Genomic DNA, 20,000 nt, shown 5'->3' with positions numbered 1-20,000 from the left:
GACTGAAAGAGAGCTATTGCTTGCTCTCTCTCTCCCTCCCTCTCTTTTGCTTTCTCCCCCTCCTCTCTCTCTCTCTCTCTCCCTCCCTCTCTCTCACTCAAATACACACACACCACACCTCCCTTCTCTCTTCACTTCTCTTCTCCTCTTTGTCAGATGGGCTGCTTGCTCTCTTTCTGTCACACACACACACACACACGCGTGCTTCAGTGCCGATTGCGCTGTCTCTCTCTTTCTCTCTCTCTCTCTCTCTCTCTCTCTCACACACTCACACACACACACACACACACACACACACACACACACACACACACACACGCGCACTCACATAACGGCGCTTGGCAGGAGCTAGCGGTGGGGAGAGGATCATATTGGCGTGTCTGCCGGTTGCCGTAGAGATGGAGCGCTTCCTGGGTTTCGTTAAGCAGATCCGTCGCTCACGGAGACGCAAGGGCAAGAAGTACCGGCCGGAGGAGGACTACCACGAGGGCTACGAGGACGTTTATTACTACGCCTCTGAGCACCTGCACAGTAAGTCCGCCCTGAGAGAGAGAAGTGAAAAATGGTTTTCTTTGTTTCGTGGAGGGAGAATGAATGAGGACAGGGAGAGTGTGGTTATCTGTTTTCAATGAAAGAGGAGAGGAGATAATGAAAGAGAGAGAGAGAGAGAGCGCTGGAGAGGTGGATAGAAAAGGAGAGAGGAAGAGGGGGAGGGTTGAGCTTGAGAATGGGAAGCTGCATGGAGAGAGAGAGAGAGAGAGGGAAGCTGCATGGGAATCCTTCTTTGTTGTCTCTGAGAGAGAGAGAGAGAGGGGGATATGGAGGTAGAGAGCTAGGTTGATGAGGGATATGTGTGGAGCTGGCACTGTGCTATCAGAGAGGTGGAGTGATTCTGGGGAAGAGAGGGGGACTCAGTGCACTTATCTCAGGGTGGGAGGACAGGAGAGAGACAGAGAGAGAGAGAAAGAGGGGGAGGTGGGTTAATCCATCATCCTTTTATCTGAAAGAAAAGAAAGTGGGGGCAGAGAGAGAGAGAGAGAGAGAGCATGGGAATAGTGATGCTATAGGCTCCTGTGATTGTTTGGTGTTGATGTTGTTCATTTGTGGTGCTCTGCTTCAAAGCAACACACACACACACACACAGACATATGCACACACATTATGGATGATAAGATGCATGATAAGATGCTCAGTGTGGTCAGGTTTTGGTGTTGACTGTTTGTGATGCATGTGTGAGTACTGTATGTCTATGTGCTTTAAGTTATTGCACAGGTGAATCACTCATTTCCACTCTGTCCCAACATGTTACCGTACTTGTGTGTGTGTGTGTGTGTGCGTGTATCTGTGTGTGTGAGAGTTACCGTACTTGTGTGTGTGTCTGTGTGTGTGAGAGAGAGAGCTTATGGGCTTGTGTCCACTATATTCTTGCAGTACTTGTTACTGCTATCCCATAACAAAACACTGCCAGCTCCATTATATTGTCAGTGTTTGTGTTTGTTTGTTTGTGTGTGTGTGTGTGTGTGTGTGGGGGGGGGGGGGGGGGGGGGGGGTGTTTGTTGAGATGGTTGATAGGTGTGTGTGCTTTGCTCTGAGCTCGTTCCTGTGCTGTGATGTATGTGTTCAGGTTGAGAAGTGGTCATTCGTATCGATTGGGGCCGTGTTGAACAGCCTGCCGCATGTTGCCCATAAACTGTGCGCAAGAGAGACGGCATATTTATGCCCTGTGCTGTGTAGAGGCTGGAGGGCTGTAGACTCCCACTTCCCATCTTTCATTTCCTTTCCTCATACCCCTCCACCCATTCCATTGCTTCCATTACCCCCTCCCTCTCTCCTCCCCATACTGTGAGTGAGATGTTGGATTACAGCTCTATTGCCCCTACAGCTGAGCAGAGCAGTTCTGTTCCACTGCCCTCAGGGGTCTGTGTGTGTGTGTGTGTGTGTGTGTGTGTGTGTGTGTGTGTGTGTGTGTGTGTGTTAATGACAGAGCAGGCAGAGTGTGTGTGGACCTCTGTAATCAGCATTCCTCCACTGGACGGAAACAGAAGGGATTGGGCTTGGTGTGTGTGTGTGTGTGTGAATGCAGGTGGTTAACACAGGAAAACAATGTATGTTTGGGATATATTCTGCCTCTCCCTGTCTCAGGATTACTATCAGTCCCTCTCAATTCAATTAAATTGGCTTTATTAGCATGACTTCTTTTACAGTGTTCCCAAAGCAGTGCTGTATAAAAATAACAAGATAGTAATTGTGATAATAACAGTAGTGATAATAAAAATAATGACAGTGGAAAAAACAAGCCTCTCTCTCTCTCCATCATTCACTTTATCTCTCTCTCTCTCTCCCCATCATTCACTTTATCTGTCTACTGTAAGCCAATGGGCTAACAAGCTGACAGACATCACATCAGGCATTATTGTTGGTTGTAATAACGGTATTATTGGGTAGTACAGTGCTTATTTTTCGCTTGCTTTTGAAAAATCTAAGCAATAAAAAGCCAAACAAATTTTATTTACATACCAAGCACAGCCAAAGTTACACAATCAGTCCGCCATGTCAGTTTATGCTTCTCTCACTTTGAACTGTCATCGAACTCTCAGCTCATATATATTAAATGCGGTTTAAATTGAATCTACCATATAAATGGATGACATACTAAAGACAGACAGACCAGAGACTTTCTAATGAGGAGACCCAGCACTCAAAGAATCTCCCATAGAAATGTATTCCGCTGTCAAAAGTTGACATGTGAATACATAGTGCCAATCATGTGGTATGTTGTGAATACCTTGTGCCAATCATGTGTTGTGATCTTGCAGCTAGAGCCAGGTTGGTGTCAGTGGTTGGTGAAGTCTTGTGCACATGCAGTTCTGCCCGAAATAGATTCCTGGTAAGTGCCCAAAATGTGTTTCAACATGGCCACCGAGTGGAGCCACTTGCCTAAAAGGAATTTGTTTCAACTGCCTCACAGTTGTCACAAACAGGGAAACTAGTTTAGTTTGGACCAGGTTGTAAGTGAGATTTTTCCTGTGATGTTGGATATTTTAACATGGGGATCTATGGAAATTATTAGTTTTTGAAGCCACCCCCAATGGATGTTTGAGGTACTGCAGGTTTTTTGAACTGGTATCGAACATTGCTGTAGAGGTCTGCCCGCTCCCGCAATATTCTGTCTCGCTCCTGCACGCTCCCGCTAAAGCCCGCGTGCAGGAGGGATAGCCTATGCAGTTTTTCTTTCTGTCTCACGAAAGGAGCACACACACCTGAGAAAGACTCCAGATGTCTGCTTTTAAGTTTCTTGGTTCTGAATGTAGGCTAACAACTGAAGTAGGCCTACTGTAGTCTGGTGCCCTCTTCCTCTGTCATGATTTATTTGACAATGAGCAGCAGGAACAAATTGAACCCACGTAAACGACAATATAGGCTATAGGCCTGCTATCCATCAGTTATGCTTAAACCCCGTTTTTTAATGCTGCCTAACAGAACATCCAGCTGAACTATAATTATGAACACTACTTTAATCATTTCCATATTTAATTTTACGCACATATTTAATTTGCGGGAGTGCAGTGAATCATCGGTTTGTCCCGCACCCGCGAACGCACCTCTCTCATCCCGCCCGCTCCCGCAAAGAGTTTTTTAAAAGTTGTCCCGCGCCGCACTCTTTTGCGTCGGGACCCGCGGGTCTACCGCAGGAGTGCAGACCTCTACATTGCTGCTTGGTGTAGAGGCTAGTGTTGGTCAGCATCCTGATGAAGGTGCAGCTGCACAGTGATCAATTTGTTTTTGGATACACCAACATTTTAGAGACCCACACTGTCCATATCCTAACCCTGTTAAGGGACTACATCCCGCACACAATATATCCTGAGCCAAAGTAATGATCTTATATCTGTACTGTCTACCTACACTACTGGCTTTGTTGTTTCCTTAGCGGCACATTTGTAGTTTATGGTCATGAGTTGAAGTCTCATCCACTGCCCATGAAGATGGCTTCACAGCAAAGGGAACATTTTTCCAAATGAAGACTTCAGTTCATTGCCGATCTAATCAAAAAGCACAGCAGTAAAGCTAAAATGGAATTTTAGTGGCTAAAAAAAAGGTTGAGAACCACTGACGTAGGTAACAGCTTGGTGTGACATAGAAACCTCATCCACTGCCCATGAAAATGGCTTCACAGCAAAGGTAACATTATTCCAAATGAAGACTTTAATATAAATCTAATCAAAAAGCACAGCAGTAAAGCTAAAATGGAATTTTAGCGGCTCAAATGAGGTTGAGAACTACTGACGTAGACAACAGCTTGGTGTGACCTATAATATGTGCATATCCACTTGCAGTAGGATATTTGAAAAATCATGTCTTGATTGAAAATACATCTGGATAAGCACAATATGTCTCATATTGTATAGGACAGTTATGCTCCAGATATGTTGAAAATATCAGTCAAAATATTTTTTGATACAGGCCTATTTTCCTCAGTACCGTCTCTCTCTCTCTCGCGCTCTCTCTCTCTCCCTTCTCGTCCTTCTGTCTTTATCTCTGTCTCACTCATCCACATCTCACTTCCTCTCTCCATCCTAACTCTCACACACACACACACACACACACACACACACACACACACACACACACACACACACACACACACACACACACACACTCTCTCTCTCTCTTTCTCTCCCCCTCTTTCCCTCCATTTCTCTCTGTCCTCTCTCTCTCCTCCACACTTACAAAGACACTTCTGCAAACCCAGCGTATTAATTAGCCGTAATAATGTCAGTAGATTTGTCCCAGTGCGTGGAGCTTGTTTGCCACAATGGCTCCGTAATTAAAGTTGCTTGAGTTTGTGCTTGTTGTGCTGCCTTTGATAGGCCCTCGGTGCGAAGCCTCCTCTCCTCTCCTCTCCTCCTCTTCCAGCTCGAGCTCTCTCAACAGCTCCCGTTCCCCAGCACCACCACAGCTGTGTGTGTGTGTGTGTGTGTGTTCACCGTCGCGTCTCATCTCTAATTGGCTCTGAACCGCTCAGGCATGACTCACAGGAAGTGATGCAACGAGGCAGCGTGAAATTATTTTTAGGTCTCGCAGAATTGTTCTTTTTTTCTTTTAAGAAGAGGCTCGGCCAGCGTTGCTGGTTTGTGTGCGCTGGGGCCGTTTGATAGCGCCATGATGCCCATGTGTTGGGAGTTGACGCCAGTGGCAGTTACTTGGGTGGAGGGTAGTGGTGGCGGAGGAGGTGGGTGTCAGGAGGCTGGAGGGGGTGAAGGGGGTTGGGGGGGTGAGAGAGCTGTCATTGCTGTTGCCGTGGCAATCTGATGGGTGTGGGGTGAAGCCCTAGTACACAGATTCATGCAGTGTGTGTGTGTGTGTGTGTGTGTGTGTGTGCGTGTGTGAGGGAAATCAGTAGATTGCTAATTAACCTGTCTGGCAACACCCCTGGAAATGGCACACTTTGCCCCCTCCACCCACATCCACACACATGCGTACACTCATCCATCTCAATCTCTCTCTTGCTCCCTCTCTCCCTCTATCCATACCCCTCCCCCCCATCCTCTCTAAAGAGCTCATATTTTATTCAATAGCCACTGAGTTTGTCCGAATGTACCCATTTGTCAGCCTGTGTGTGTGTGTGCATGTGCATGTGTGTGTGTGGTGCATTATCATTTGTTTTCTCATGCCATGTATCTGTGTGTGCATATTGTCTGCATGATCTGCCTGCTTTATATGTCTGTACATGAAGGTTGGTGTGTGAAGGCTGATTTTAGCTATGTGAGTGTTAGAGGCTGTATATACGTATGACCGGTGTTTGTCTTTTCCGTGTGTGTGTGTGATGAATCTAATATCAGAAACGTGAGAGCAGGCTCTGACGGAGAGATGGAGCGTAGACTACACACTCATTTCTCTCCCTAAGGAAGGGTGAATCCAGGCAAACATACACACACACACACATACGCATATACATTTCTGAGTGTTTTTGTGTGCGTGAGGGAGAGAAAGAGATGGTGTGCGTGTGTGTGTGTGTGTGTGTGTTTGTGTGTGTGTGTGTGTTTGTGTGTGTCCTCTCTTCTCCAGCGGTGCTCTGGTATTTCGGTGAGATTGCACTGAAGCGGTCACTTCTAGCACTCTGTCCCTGTGCACAAGCCTCCCCTCTCTCCTCATTCTCCACAACGCCCAAATATAGCTGCCGTCACGTCGCTGTTTTTAGCCTGCGCGCCGCTTGCCCTCCCGTAGATGTGGTGCCCGGCGGCCATCTTGGTCAGGTTTGTTTTGGGGTTTCACCTAACAGACACTTTACCCTCTCAGAAATTAAAGTTGCAGATGAATGAATAGACCCTTTCAACAATAAAAACAAAAACAATGCTTGAACGTTCTATTTGGGCCCCAATCTACTTCCTCTGCATTAAGATAACATATGGAATGTTAAAAAGGAAGTCTTGTGGGGCCAACTATGATGCTGATAATGGAACTCTCTTGAAAGGGTCCATAGGTGTTAGTCTGAGAAAGTCTGTACAGGGTATTACTATAATGTCTTTATTTTACAGACAGCAGTTATGGAGCAGGTGGCTCTGTTATTTCCCGGGGTTGTTTAGTATAGAATGGTGATTTTTTTATCTTTAATAGTGTGAACTTCCTTAACCCCCCTCATAGCTGTCAGAGGGATCCTTACTGATGCTATCATTAGAATAAATGATAGAACACACTGATGCTATCATTAGAATAGATACGCGGAGGGAAGAACATATCTGTAGGACTCTTCTGAGCTCTGCTATCAGCAACAACTGAACCCACTGAACTGAACAACTGAACTGAACAACTGAAACCATGGATCTGCTTTAACCAATCAGATTACATCCAGATAAACGGACATGTCTGTCAGCCAGCTAACTTTCTAGGCAGCATTAGTGGGGCAGAGGTAGTTGGACAGCAAACAGCACTCCCGTGGCTAACAGCAGCATCTTTAATGGGTCCTGCTGCCTGTGCCAGTGGTCTGTTTCTCAGTCTACTCTTCTCCTCTCCCCACCCTCCCTCCTATCTCTCTCTGTCTCTCTCGCTCACTCTCTCTCTCTCTCTCTCCTCCCTCCATACTTCCTCCTCCCTCCTTCTCCTGATGGCATTCTGTTTGAAGTCTATTTATAAAGAGATTCCCCATGTAGAGGAGTGGGGTGGGGGGTTGGGGGGTGGGAGGGGGGGTTCAGAGTCTCTGTCACTGTAGAAGACCCCCCACCCTGCTTATTAAAGAGCACTAAAACATCCTCGGTCCCTCAGGTCGTCCACATGCAACCAGGTCACAAGAGGAGTCTTTTTTGGCCCACTTTAAATCAATGGGATGGATCCATTTCCAGCTTACTGCCGGGACGAGAGGGTACACAGCAGCAGTTCCAACTGGCCTTATTGACATGTCTGTCTGTCTAAGTACAGCGGTAAAAACAGTTTCAAGTTTATTACACAAAAGAAGCTGCCAGTGGAATGGATTGAGACATATGAAACCATACGTTTAGACTGTGCAAACTTGAACCAAAAATAGGCTTACAGTGTAAACACAGAATAGGAAAAAAAATATATATTGATGATACTTTAATTAGTTATTGTTGTTGTTTAGGTTTATTCTCTACCTGTGCTGTTGGAAATATTTATTTTCATTTTGCCCAGCAAGAGCTGTTGTAGGAGCATGGTCTACAATCGTAAGGTTTATTTTGTCAATGTCACACTTTAGTAGTCTGGGTGGGATTCGAACACCAGACAGTGTGATGGAATGTAGTCCAGTAGAACAGAACAGAGTGCTACTTGTTATTTTCCAACTAAATGAAAGCGGCATTGATATCGAGCCAGACTGAAACTAGACTGAAGTTGAAAAGTCGAACCCAGAAATGGTGTGTGTCTCCAGACGGAGATCTCGATGAAGAGATGAGTACTTTGAGGAGACCCTCGGAGGGAGGGAGGGAGGGAGGAGGGGGGGGGGAGGAGGAGGAGGAGGAGGGGAGAGAGAGAGAGAGAGAGAGAGAGAGAGAGAGAGAGAGAGAGAGAGAGAGAGAGAGAGAGAGAGAGAGATCTGAGTGGAGAGTTGAGTTGATCAAGCTATGTCGGCTCAGTCTCTCTGATGGGATGGAAGAAAGGTGCAGAACTGCCGCTCCTCGTCTTGGCAGGAACACACTGAGTGCCGGGTTGCTCAGAACACAGATGAACAGAACAGAACACGGACTGCAAACTGTTTCCTCTGAAATGTTCTCCCTCTCTCTCCCACTCTCTCGCTCATTTCAATATGCCCAGGCTCTGAGCATACTCTAAACAGAGATGACAGCCACAAACAGCGCTGCTTTATCTAGTAAAACGACTTGTACACTCTGAGCCGAAACTCAGAACGCTAAACAACATCATCACGAGGAGGAGACTGCTTAGCTCTCCACTGGAGTGAAATCATCGCAGAGCATGAATTTGGACGGACTGCAGCAGGGATAGGCTCTATGCCCAAGGCTCCACCAGAATGGGGATGATTTATGTTATCTTGAGTATGATGTATTAATACGATTAATCACTGCGTGGGCCTCATCTGGGACGAGAGCTCCCAATTGGGCCTACCTTGTGACATTAACGATACACACAGAGCTTGACATGAATAGCAATGAAGGCCCCTGTGTGTGTGTGTGTGTGTGTGTGTGTGTGTGTGTGTGTGTGTGTGTGCGTGTGCGCCTGTGCGTGTGCGTGTGTGTGTGTTGAGAAATAAAAGAAAATTATTCCTCTCTATTTTGCGTAGCAGAGATGAAGGGGGGGAGGTATCATCAAATGCTTGAAAGACACACTAGCGCTGGTGGTCTGGATGCTGTTTTCAAAAGTGTGTCAGACTCATCAACTAAGGCGATGGCAATTAGAGGGAGAGACGGCCCTGTGTAAAAAGCAGTGAATGAAAAGTAAGGATTACAGGTTTCAACCTTGATCCTCAAAAACGAGTGCTGCTCACAGACTGGATGATGGAGAAAGGACCACCAAGAGGATGGAAAGGGACTTGCAAGCTTGCGACGATGTTGTACACTAACTGCCTCACCAATGCAAACAAAACTAAGCAAAACAAAACAATGTTGTTTCTGTCTGAATGGATAAATGAACCAGCCACAGGAAAGTCACCTAGTGTGGGATCAGCGCTCATTTTATGGCCTGTGTGTGTGTGTGTGTGTGTGTGTGTGTGTGTGTGTGTGTGTGTGTGTGTGATCAGCACTGGTGTTATGGCCATCAGTGCAAGCTCACTATCATTCCCTCAGATAAATGTTTATGGGGCGCTGCTACCTCCCCCTGCAGCTGTCAAGGTCCCTGACGCAAAGGGTGATGGGCTTTGAGGTGTGCGTGTCTGTGTGTGTGAGAGAGAGATAGATGTGTGAGTGACTGTGTGTGTGAGTGTCAGAGCTGTGTGTGTGTGTATTGTGCCATTTTAACAAGCACGAGCGGAGGGCGGCTAGGTGATAATTAAGCCCCAGCACCTGTAGAGAGAGAGAGACAGAGAGTTTCCTGTCACTCACAAGCTGCAGGCGAACCTACCGCAGGGCTGGCTTGCTGTGAGCTAGCGCCGGTGCTAATGCTAACAGACAGCCGTTTCTGTCGCTCCCACCAATCTCTTTGTCCTGCAGCTGGAGGAAGCGGAGTGGAGATTTGTGTGTGTGTGTGTGTGTGTGTGTGGAGATTTGTGTGTGTGTGTGTGTGTGTGTGTGTGTGTGTGTGTGTGTGTGTGTGTGTGTGTGCGTGGAAGTGGGGAATACATCATGTTATGGTCTGTGTGAAATCAGCAAGTAGAATGGGCTTGTGTGTGTGTGTGTGTGTGTGTGTGTGTGTGTGTAGTGGTTGAGGGAGTGGCATAATGTTGGCTCTATGCCCAGGATTTGATGGCGAAATGAAAAATAAACACTTGCACAAATGTATGTCCATGGTTGTCCACAGCATGCAGTAATTACACAAACACACACACACATACATACACACACACACACGCATATGCCGCTCTGATGGTATCCCACCTCCTCCCCCCACACACACACTCACGCCTTTGTTTCATAGCGTTGCCTGTTTTTGAGCCACAGACGCATTATCACAGATTAGCCCTCAGTAGCCTTCGCATGATCTGTGAGGGCTGCCATAATTGGCAAAGCCCTAACGAGGCTGTCCTAATGACCGCCTGTTTTAATTACTCAGCCCAGCCTTTAATCCCCGTTAGTAACAATGCACCAAATCCCAACAAGAAGTAACAACTACAAGACAATGGGATGACAAAAACAAAATGAAATCCGATCGTAAAAGACCTCAGCGTGATCTGTTGTCAGTGCAGCTCTCGAACTTTGAAAGTGAACTCTAAGAGAAGCCACAAAGGGCTTTAGCTGCAAAACAACATCAACAACATCAGCAGCAGCAGCAGTAACAGCAGCCGTATCAGCCAAAAGCTGGATTTCTCTTCACTGGGCTAATCTCATTGCTCATCAGCTTGGCATGCACCCAACTGCTAAATCTGCTATCTGAGGGCAGAAAAAACACACACACACACACACACACGCACGCACAAATGCATGCATACACACTCAAAAACAAGGAAACACTGCCTGATGTCTTCTGTGTGTGTGTATGTCCATTTAAATGTCTAAGGTAAGCGTGTTGGTGTGTGTGTGTGTGTGTGTGTGTGTGAGAGAGTGAGTGATTTCCAGCTGGAGTGTGTGGTCGTGCGGCTTGCCATTTTAGCTAGTGCAGGACTTTCTTCTCTGAGCCAGCCAGCAAGCCCATCGATCCCTGGCTTCACGTTTGCACTTAACACACCACTGAACTCCTAAATTGGATATCACATTGCAGTGGATGAGGCTTTCATCAGTGTGTGTGTGGGTTTGTGTGTGTGTGTGCGCATGTACGTGTACATGTGTGTGTGTGTGTGTGTGTATCTGTATATTTGGTGTGTGTGTGTTGCATGCACTTATTTATTGGTGTCTGAGAGAGAGAGGCAGACCGAAAGAGAGAGAGCCAGAGATAAAGAGAGAGAGAGCCAGAGAGAGAGCTGTCCACACAAATGTATATTTCTCCCATTTCCAGTCTGCTCACTCCTCTTCCTCTGCACTCGAGGTGAAGCATGAATGAAAGAGAGGAAGGGGGGCTCTTCCTCCTCTCCTCTCTTCCTCCTCTCCTCTCTTCCTCCTCTCCTGGCATACATCCCCATCCTCTCTTCCTCCTCTCCATGGCATACATCCCCATCATCAAAAGCCGCTGATGAATGCTGATTGGCTGGCGCTGCATCGATGGAGGAAGCATCGTGCGTTAATCAGCGGTGACAGGACATGAGCAAAAACCCGCCAGCATTTCTGTTCCCGCCAACACATTCCAGGGAACTGGTGGTGGAGCTAGTAGTAGTGGGGATTCTTTTCTCTGCAACAAGCGACCCCCCACCCCACCACTGCCACCCATCCCCCACCCCTAAACAAACCCCCCCCCCCCCCCCCCCCACCCCCCACCCCCCGTCTGGCAAATCTAACTCCTAATCTAAATCCAGTTAGACTGGTGAAGCCGAGCCTGTTATTGTTTTGTTGCATGGAGAGACTTTAATATGTGACCTACAAACTGCTATTCATCCTGTATGGGTGTTGGTTGTGATTACCGGTTGTTTTTCCTGTCATATGGTTGTGAGTGATGGGAATTGGTTTGGCTACTTCATTGCACAAGTTGCAAATTCCCTTGTAGATTCCCCTCTTCCTACATTATTAGAGTTTTAGTCACAGATGGGTTGTATTAGATATGACTTCACCACCTTCATCTCTCTCTCTCTCTCTCTCTCTCTCTCTCTCTCTGACACACACACACACACACCCACCAGCCTTTCATCTTTCCTCCCAAGAGAATCTGCTGTCTTTTGCTTTGTTGTAGGGTTTTTTTTTATATGCGATATCGTTGCACCTCTCTTTGTGTCTGTTCCCTCTGTGGTGCTAGCCCAGGTGTTGATCTAATGAGCTGTGACACTGCCACTGGTCCAGCACAGCCAGCCACTCCTCATCTGCTCATGTTTGTGTTCATGAGTCAAGCTGGAGGTGGCATGGAGCATCCTCCTCCTCTCCCTCTCTCTCTCTCTCTCTCTCTCTCTGTTTCCATCACTGTCTCTCTTTCTCTCTAACACACACACACACACACAGACACACACACACACACACACACACATACCCTGCTCTTCCAAACGCATACAGTACATACACCCAAACTAACAGATGCAGCCAACACATTGACCTACGCATCGGACCAGAAGACACAACACAAGCACCAACTAAGCGGATGCACCCAATGTAGCAGCTGCAAACAGTACAAGCATCACTCCATCAGGTGTATCCAACACACTGACACTTCATCTGTCTCTGAACTAGCACTCACAACCAACACAAAGATAAAGAATTGAATTAGCAAGCACGGCTAACACAAAGACCTATAGATTAGAACCCAAAAGACCCAAGCGTTAGGCTATAGATGCCAGCCCACACCCCAGATTGAGTACCTATGTCTGGGCACCAAGTGTGACTGGTTGGCCTCCTCAGAGGGCCATGGGTGCAGGGCTGAGCTGAGAAGAGGAGATGCTGTCCTCGAGGAGTCTCTTTCTCCAACCCTACTGCTGCAATACTCTCTCACACACACACACACACACACACACACACACACAGAGTGTGGATCAATTCTACAAAAGACTCTTCTCTCTCTCGCTCTTTGTGTGTTTGTGTGTGTGTTTGTGTGTGAGTGTGTGTGTGTGTGTGTGTTTGTTTTTGTGTGTGTGCCACTTTCATCTGGAGGGTTTGCCTTCAGAGGAGGAGAGAGTGCCCTTGTGTGTTATTCTCAGACTGTCCAGATCAAAAGTAGCCTCTCTACACTCCTAGTTTTGATCTGCGCAAATCATTTAGATTCTTGTCATGTGTGTCAGGCAAACCCTCCAGATGAAAGTGGCACACACACAAAAACAAACACACACACACACACACAAAGAGCGAGAGAGAGAAGAGTCTTTTGTAGAATTGATTTCTATTTCATTTTTCCAATCTTCACCTTAAATCCTCTTGACACATAGACACACACACGCACACACAAGCACACACATTTCCTTCAAATTTTTCCCCTATATGTGGTTGAGGACCCATCGCACGGAACATTATGGAGACCATTATCATCATCAGCATGATTGCCCTGTCCAGGCCACCACCACAGTCTTCTTTGAGGTCCTCTTCTCTTCTGAGAATGGCTCAGGGAGTCTTTAACATATGCTGTCTTTGAGCCAGTCAGCCTTGGGTGAGCGTAGTGCTGTGTGTGTGTCTGTGTGTGTGTGTGTGTGTGTGGTCAGCGTAGTGCTGTGGGTTAATGACTCATATCTGACTTCTCAGCCACCTCCCTTAGCCTCTGCAGCGCCCCCTTAGCCCAAGATCCTTTGCAGCGTCCCCTGGATCTTTCTCTGCACTCGTTTTCCCTTTTTTTTGCAGCTTTCTCTTTCCGTTTATCCCATACTTCCATCCACATTGCCTCATTTCTCACACCCCCAACTCACACACACGCGCACACACACACGCACACTCCATCTCTCAGGATCTGAATCATCCATCAGAAGTGATTCTATCAGCGTACTGCCTTCACCCGCTGTGTCTCTCTCTCTGCACTCCCTCATTTCTCTGTCTCTCTCTCTCTCTGTCTCACTCTCTCTTTCTCTCCCCCATTTCTCTCTCTCATTCTCTCTCTGTCTCACTCATTCTCTACCTCTCTCTCTGTCTCTCTCATTCTCTCTCTCTCTTTCTCTCTGCGGCTCTGCTTTGCATCTCTCTCTCTCTCTCTCTCTCTCTCTCTCTATCTCTCTCTCTGCATCTCTCCCTCCTCCCTGGGTGTTGAGGGAGGGAAGGTCTGTCTCAGTTGAAAATTCAGACTATTTCATTCCATCTCTATTTCCCCTGCCTTCACCCAGTCGGTGCCAGCCCAGGCTTTTAGGCCAGGCCTCCATCAGGAATGAAATGCACCCATTGGCCGAACCGTCTAGCGTCTCTGCGCGGGCACTGCCTGGCTGATTGGGCACTGCCAGGCTGATTGGGCACTGCCAGGCTGCTGTTTATGTTGGTTTGGAGCGGAGACAGCATAAGGTGTGAAACCTACTGCAAGCGTCTCATGCCATGTCAGACCATTATTTTTGTGACAGAGTCTGGAAACAGGGAAAGAGAGACTGTGTGCGCGTCTGTGTGTGTCTGTGTGTGTGTGTGTGTGTGTGTGTTGAAGCCCCCGCAGAGTGTTCTTACCAAATGCGTTCTCACACACACACACACACACACACACACACACACACACACACACACACACACACACACACACACACACACACACACACACAACACACACACAAACACATACGGTGGCAAGCTCCATTTAGGAAGCCCTCTGATTGCAAACAGTGATTAGATTATGCGCCCCCAGCGCCAGCCAGCCAGCCACCGCTCTGCCGCAGGACTCTCTCTTAGGCGCGGTGGACACGCCACGGGGGGTGGGGGATGGGGGGCGGGGTTTGGTGGTTGTGGGGAGAGGAAGCAGATGGGCAGCCCCGTGGCCTACTGGTTAGCACTTCGGACCTGTAACCGGAGGGTTGCCGGTTCGAATCCCGACCAGTAGGCACGGCTGAAGTGCCCTTGAGCAAGGCACCTAACCCCTCACTGCTCCCCGAGCATTGCTGTTGCACACATGCAGGCAGCTCACTGCGCCGGGATTAGTGTGTGCTTCACCTCACTGTGTGTACACTGTGTGCTGTGTGTGTTTCACTAATTCACGGATTGGGATAAATGCAGAGACCAAATTTCCCTCACGGGATCAAAAGAGTATATATGCTATACTAGATGCAGAGACCTTACACTGCGCCGCTGCCTGGGCGATGGGTTTACAGAGGAAACACTGCTCTCCAGCACACCCGCACTGGTGAGGTTTGCTCATGTAACCGAGGTCGTAATTCGTCCGCCGCTCACGGCCGTCGAACCCGCACACCTCCACACACACCGGCATGTGAGTCGAACACCACTGAGCAAAAAGCCCAGGCTTCCAACTCGGCGGTTAGAAGCGCTCTTAAGGTTAGGGCTGTGAGGATTTACACGGGCAACTAGCAGGCTAGCTCAATTCAACTCTGTTACACTCATGCTTGACCAAGCATTAGAAAATGACAATATCTATATCGTCTCTGCTTTATGGCTCTTTCAATTGCCAGACGGGGGTGCCGCAGGGAGCTTATTTCATTTTTTTTTCTTTTCTTTTTTTGCTTCCTGTCGGATCGTCATGTTCAATTGCGGGGCGATATGCGCCATTGCCTTGTTATGGGGAAATCAATAGCAGTGGTATGTGCAGGGATAGTGGGCTGTCACTAACTGTATTTACCTGGAGTGCGGGTGGCGGGAGATGAAGTGGCGGCGTGCCAGTTGTGTCGGGAGATGCCAGGGAGAATTCAGTTAGGCAGCGGTTCAGAGGGCTGCTCAGTTCAGTCTAATGGAGCCTTACACAGCTGCTGCAGCCTAATTAACTGATCCCGGAACAGCGGGGAGGAGAGGCTGGCTGAGCGCTCTTATGCAGGTTTGCAGCTGAGGGATGCGACACACCCTGCAATGATTGAGATGGCAGACACACACGCATACATACACACACACACACACACACACACACACACACACACACACACACACACACACACACACACACACACACACCTATATGTGTGCAGCAGTGTATGGATATACTACACTGTTAGTGCAGCAGTACACACATACACACACACACATTTATCTTCATGCGCATGCATCACTGCATTAGAGATTCACACACACACACACACACACACACACACACCCTCCCACACAGGTGCCAAGAAGACACATGAATGTTGCATCCACTCTGCAGAGCACTTACTGTACCTGCACAAAACTTTCACGTACCCAATCCAAAACACACACACACACACACACACACACACACACACGGTACACACCATACAGTACAGTGCCATCCAGTAGCAGAGCACACACATATGCAGACACACACACTCACACACATTCTATCTCTCTAACACACACACACACTCACACACATTCTCTCTCTCTCTAACACACACACAAAAAACAGGGTTTTATGGGTCTCTTTCTTTCCAGAGCAGGTTCAGCTCTCAGTGCAGGGCTTTTATGTGCATTCTCCCCAGACCATATATTACTCACATCCTGAAGAGAGAGGGAGAAAGAGATAGAGAGAGGGGGGGGGGGGGGTACAGACAGATGGGGTGGGAGAAGTAAAGGGTAACAGATGGAAAGAGAGAAATTGTAATGGAGAGAGGGAATTAGATTAGGAGATGATGGAGAGAGATGGGAGAGGAAGAAAGGATGGGGTGAAGGGGAGGTGTGGAGAGCCATGGTGCAGAGGCTCAGAGATGCCATAGATGTGCAGCAGGGGCTGGAGGTATGGAAGGATGGAGGGATGAAGGACTGAAGGGCTTTTAAGATACAGATGACAGTCTCTGACCTGAGGCTGTTTTTAATGAGACTGGAGGAAATTGCTGCCATGTCATGAAAGACTCTTTCTTTATCTATCTTTCTCTCATTCTTTCCTTTTATCTTCTATTTTTTTCTCACTGTAATCTCTTTCTCCACCTTTTTTCCCTGTGTTATCTTGTCGTTGACACACACACACACACACACACAGACACACATATATACACACACACACACACAACACACACATACACACACACACACACACACACAACACACACATACACACACACACACACACCCATACCACCTCACCTCACCTGCACTGGCCTGTCCTTCTCTCCTTCTCTGTGTTGAAGAAGCTGCTAATTACCTTCAGGCAGTCTCTTCTCTCCCTCCTCTTCTCATCTCTCTCTCTCCCTCAGCGGTGTCTCCTCAGCCCTACTGATTTATTCATCCCCCTCTCCTGTTATCCGTGGCCAACTCTGCTCCGCATGTCTTCTCCACGCCCCACTCCACTCTCAGACCCAAAATAAGACATGAGCTGGCACGTGGGCAAACGGAACCTACCGGAAGCCCCTCGGCCTCAGGTGTGGGCCGGGGATGGAGATGGGGAGGGGGGGGGCACAGGAGAACAGACAGGTGGCTAGATGTGGACTCTTCTCAGGTGCCTACTTGACTTTGCCAAGTGTCCATCTCTTCACTTGGAGACCGGAGAGGGTTTTGTTTTTATATCATGTGTGGTTTACCTAGACCTGTACTTCAGATTTTGTTCATTGGTGTATAGCTAGCACTGCGCAGTGCATTACGTGTACAGCATCTCTTATAGCACCCTATGGAATGTTTACATTGTGTCTGAGTGTGTGAAAGATGAGTCATATTATGGAGGATGCTGCACAGACCACTGAACACTGTTGGTGAATCTGTGTTGATTCCTTGCGGAGGTCTACCTGTGTTGATTCCTTGCCGAGGGCTACCTGCTGGAGGGTTTGTGGGAGTGGCCTCAGAGGTCAGACAGTCCACTTGACCTTTGACCCCATCCTACTGCTGCATGGTGACTCAGTGGGTGGTGAGGATTATGCGAGATTTGTAGTGGTAATTACGGAAAGAGTGTGGAAGTGAGCACACACGCACACACACACACACACACACACACACACACACACACACACACACACACACACGCACACGCACACGCACACGCACACACGCCACGGAGACAGAAAGTGGGTGAGAGAGTCTTAGACTAATTTTGGAATGCCATTGACTCATGGCCCTCATAATGAATTATTATCATGATGACTAAATTGTGCTGACATTAAGGATAATGGCACTTTTAACAAATCAGCACATTGTGTGAAAGAAAGTGTGTGTGTGTGTGTGTGTGAGATACACCCAGTACAGAGAGATACTCCTAGTCGCTGTTCTCATGAGAGTTGGAATTCCCTTTACAGAGATTTCTCTGAGGACCCTGCTGATTCTGTGGGGACTCTCTCTCTCCATCCTTCTCTCTCTCTCTCTCTCTCTCTCCTTCTCTCTCTCTCTCTCTCCTTCTCTCTCTCCCTCTTCATGTTTCTCTTCTCTTCTTCCCTCACAATGACCTTCCTTCCCACACTGACCTCAAACCGATGCAATATGTTTTCCCCATTTTTTCATTCTGTCACTGGAGTAATTACTCCCTGTGCTCTCTGTGATTATGCTTGATCACATAAGCGCTCAGCTCTAATGCTCAGTTTTGTGGATTATTAGGCCTGATAGCATTAGCTTTAGCTGTGCTCAAAATCTTAATGCAATCTGATGAGGGATGATGCAGCTCCCGCCCCAGCCACTGGACGAATATAGGCATGGCAAACTACATATCCCATCAGCCCTTCTGCAGGTCCTTGTGTCGGCGTTGTTGTTTTCTCTCTCAAGCTTTTAATGATGTTAAATTAATGAATTATTTCAAATCCCATTTTGTTTAATCAGGTCAGACTTCATTAAGATAACTTGAGCTCTGGTGAGGAACGAACACAAGATCCATTGTCCATTGCCTTAGAAATGAGAAATGAAAGACGATGAGGTGTCAGGCATCATCTGTGCGTGTGTGCATGTGTGTGTGTGTGTGTGTGTGTGTGCATGTGCGTGTGTGTTTCAGGGTTTTGTCATGGTAGGCCTACTGGATGGCTGCCGTTTGTGCAGGAGTCTCACTGACTAGGTCTGATTTCTTTGCCGTCTCTCTTTTGCTGTGTGTGTGTGTGTGTGTGTGTGTATGTGTGCGTGTGCGTGTGTGTGCGCGCGCGCGCGTGTGTGTGTGTGTGCACTAATGGAAGCATATGCAGTTAGCTCTGCAAAATCTTTGCCCTAGGGAAGACTCAGGGGTTCGTTGCTCCAAAGTCAAATCTCATCACTGTTTTCTAAAAGTTTTGATAAACTCTGTGTGTGTGTGACTTCTAACTGATAGTGCCCCAGGAGGCTATGAAGAACCTGCGTGCTTCTTTGCCCTCATTTCCCCTCTCTTTCTCCCCTGCATCTTGTTAAGAGTAGTGTCTGTGTGTGTGTCTGTGTGTCTGTGTGTCCGTGTGTCCGTGTGTCCGTGTGTCTGTGTGTCAGTGTCCTTTGAAAGGCCATTGTCGTCAAGCCCCTGAGGTTTCAGATTCGCTGAAGGTTCAACCGTGGCTTTTCCACCACTCTCATTTGTGTGTGTGTGTGTGTTATGACAGTCTTTGGTTTAGTCCAGCGTGTGATTGGAAGTGATTAGAATTAGAAGCTCCAATGCACAGTAGTGTGATAGAATGATGTGTGTGTGTGTGTGTGTGTGTGTGTGTGTGTGTGTTCCTGTTGATGTGGAGTTGGAGGTTCTGCATTTGTGTGAGTGAAATGTGTAATGTGTGTATGGTGTTTTTAAATAGTACTTGTGTGTGTGTCGACACAATCACTCAGAATACATTAACCCCACCGTGCAATCACTGAACGTATAAAAGATCCCATAAGCAGAGAGTTGAATGTGTTGAGGAGTCATATACTGTAAACACACACACACACACACACACACACACACACACACACACACACACACACACACACACACACACACACACACACAGTTAATGGTCTCAGAAGGTCTTTAAAATGTGCATATTTTATTGATTGAAGAGGTGAACAGAGAGGGATACATGCACTCTATATATATATATATATATACAGGGCCGGCGGAAGGCATGGGCATTCTGGGCAATTGCCCTGGGCGCCAAACTACCAGGGGCGCCACAGCGCAGCGAGCTATAGGCTACAACACATTGATTGTCAAATAATGACATAGACGGTTTAAATGCGGGAACAGTAAGTTAATTCATTTTCAGTGATATCGGTTAAATAACAGTCATGAATGAGACGTTGAAAGCATAGTGCTGCAGAATACAGAAAAGTGCAGAGGTTGAACAACTTTTCTCCCGCAAATGGGTGCTGATCTTCAGCCTGAATCATCAAGTTGCTAGCAGTGGAACGTAGCAGAGGGACGACAATGTAATAAGGTAAAATCTGAATCTC

The 20,000-nt window shown here is 47.5% G+C and overlaps 1 protein-coding gene across 1 annotated transcript in view; it reads left to right on the top strand.

Moving 5' to 3' along the window:
* The first annotated feature begins 341 nt into the window (after nucleotides 1–341).
* grip1 (glutamate receptor interacting protein 1) overlaps nucleotides 342–20,000 on the top strand; it is a 211,007-nt gene continuing 191,348 nt past the window's right edge. Inside the window, 1 exon segment of the mRNA XM_042080983.1 lies at nucleotides 342–531. Within this exon segment, the coding sequence (XP_041936917.1) occupies nucleotides 399–531 (133 nt within the window). The 5' untranslated portion in view covers nucleotides 342–398.

The sequence above is a fragment of the Alosa sapidissima genome, chromosome 23 (assembly GCF_018492685.1).
Source record: "Alosa sapidissima isolate fAloSap1 chromosome 23, fAloSap1.pri, whole genome shotgun sequence".
Classification (NCBI taxonomy): domain Eukaryota; kingdom Metazoa; phylum Chordata; class Actinopteri; order Clupeiformes; family Clupeidae; genus Alosa; species Alosa sapidissima.
This window is presented reverse-complemented; position numbering and strand designations above follow the sequence as displayed.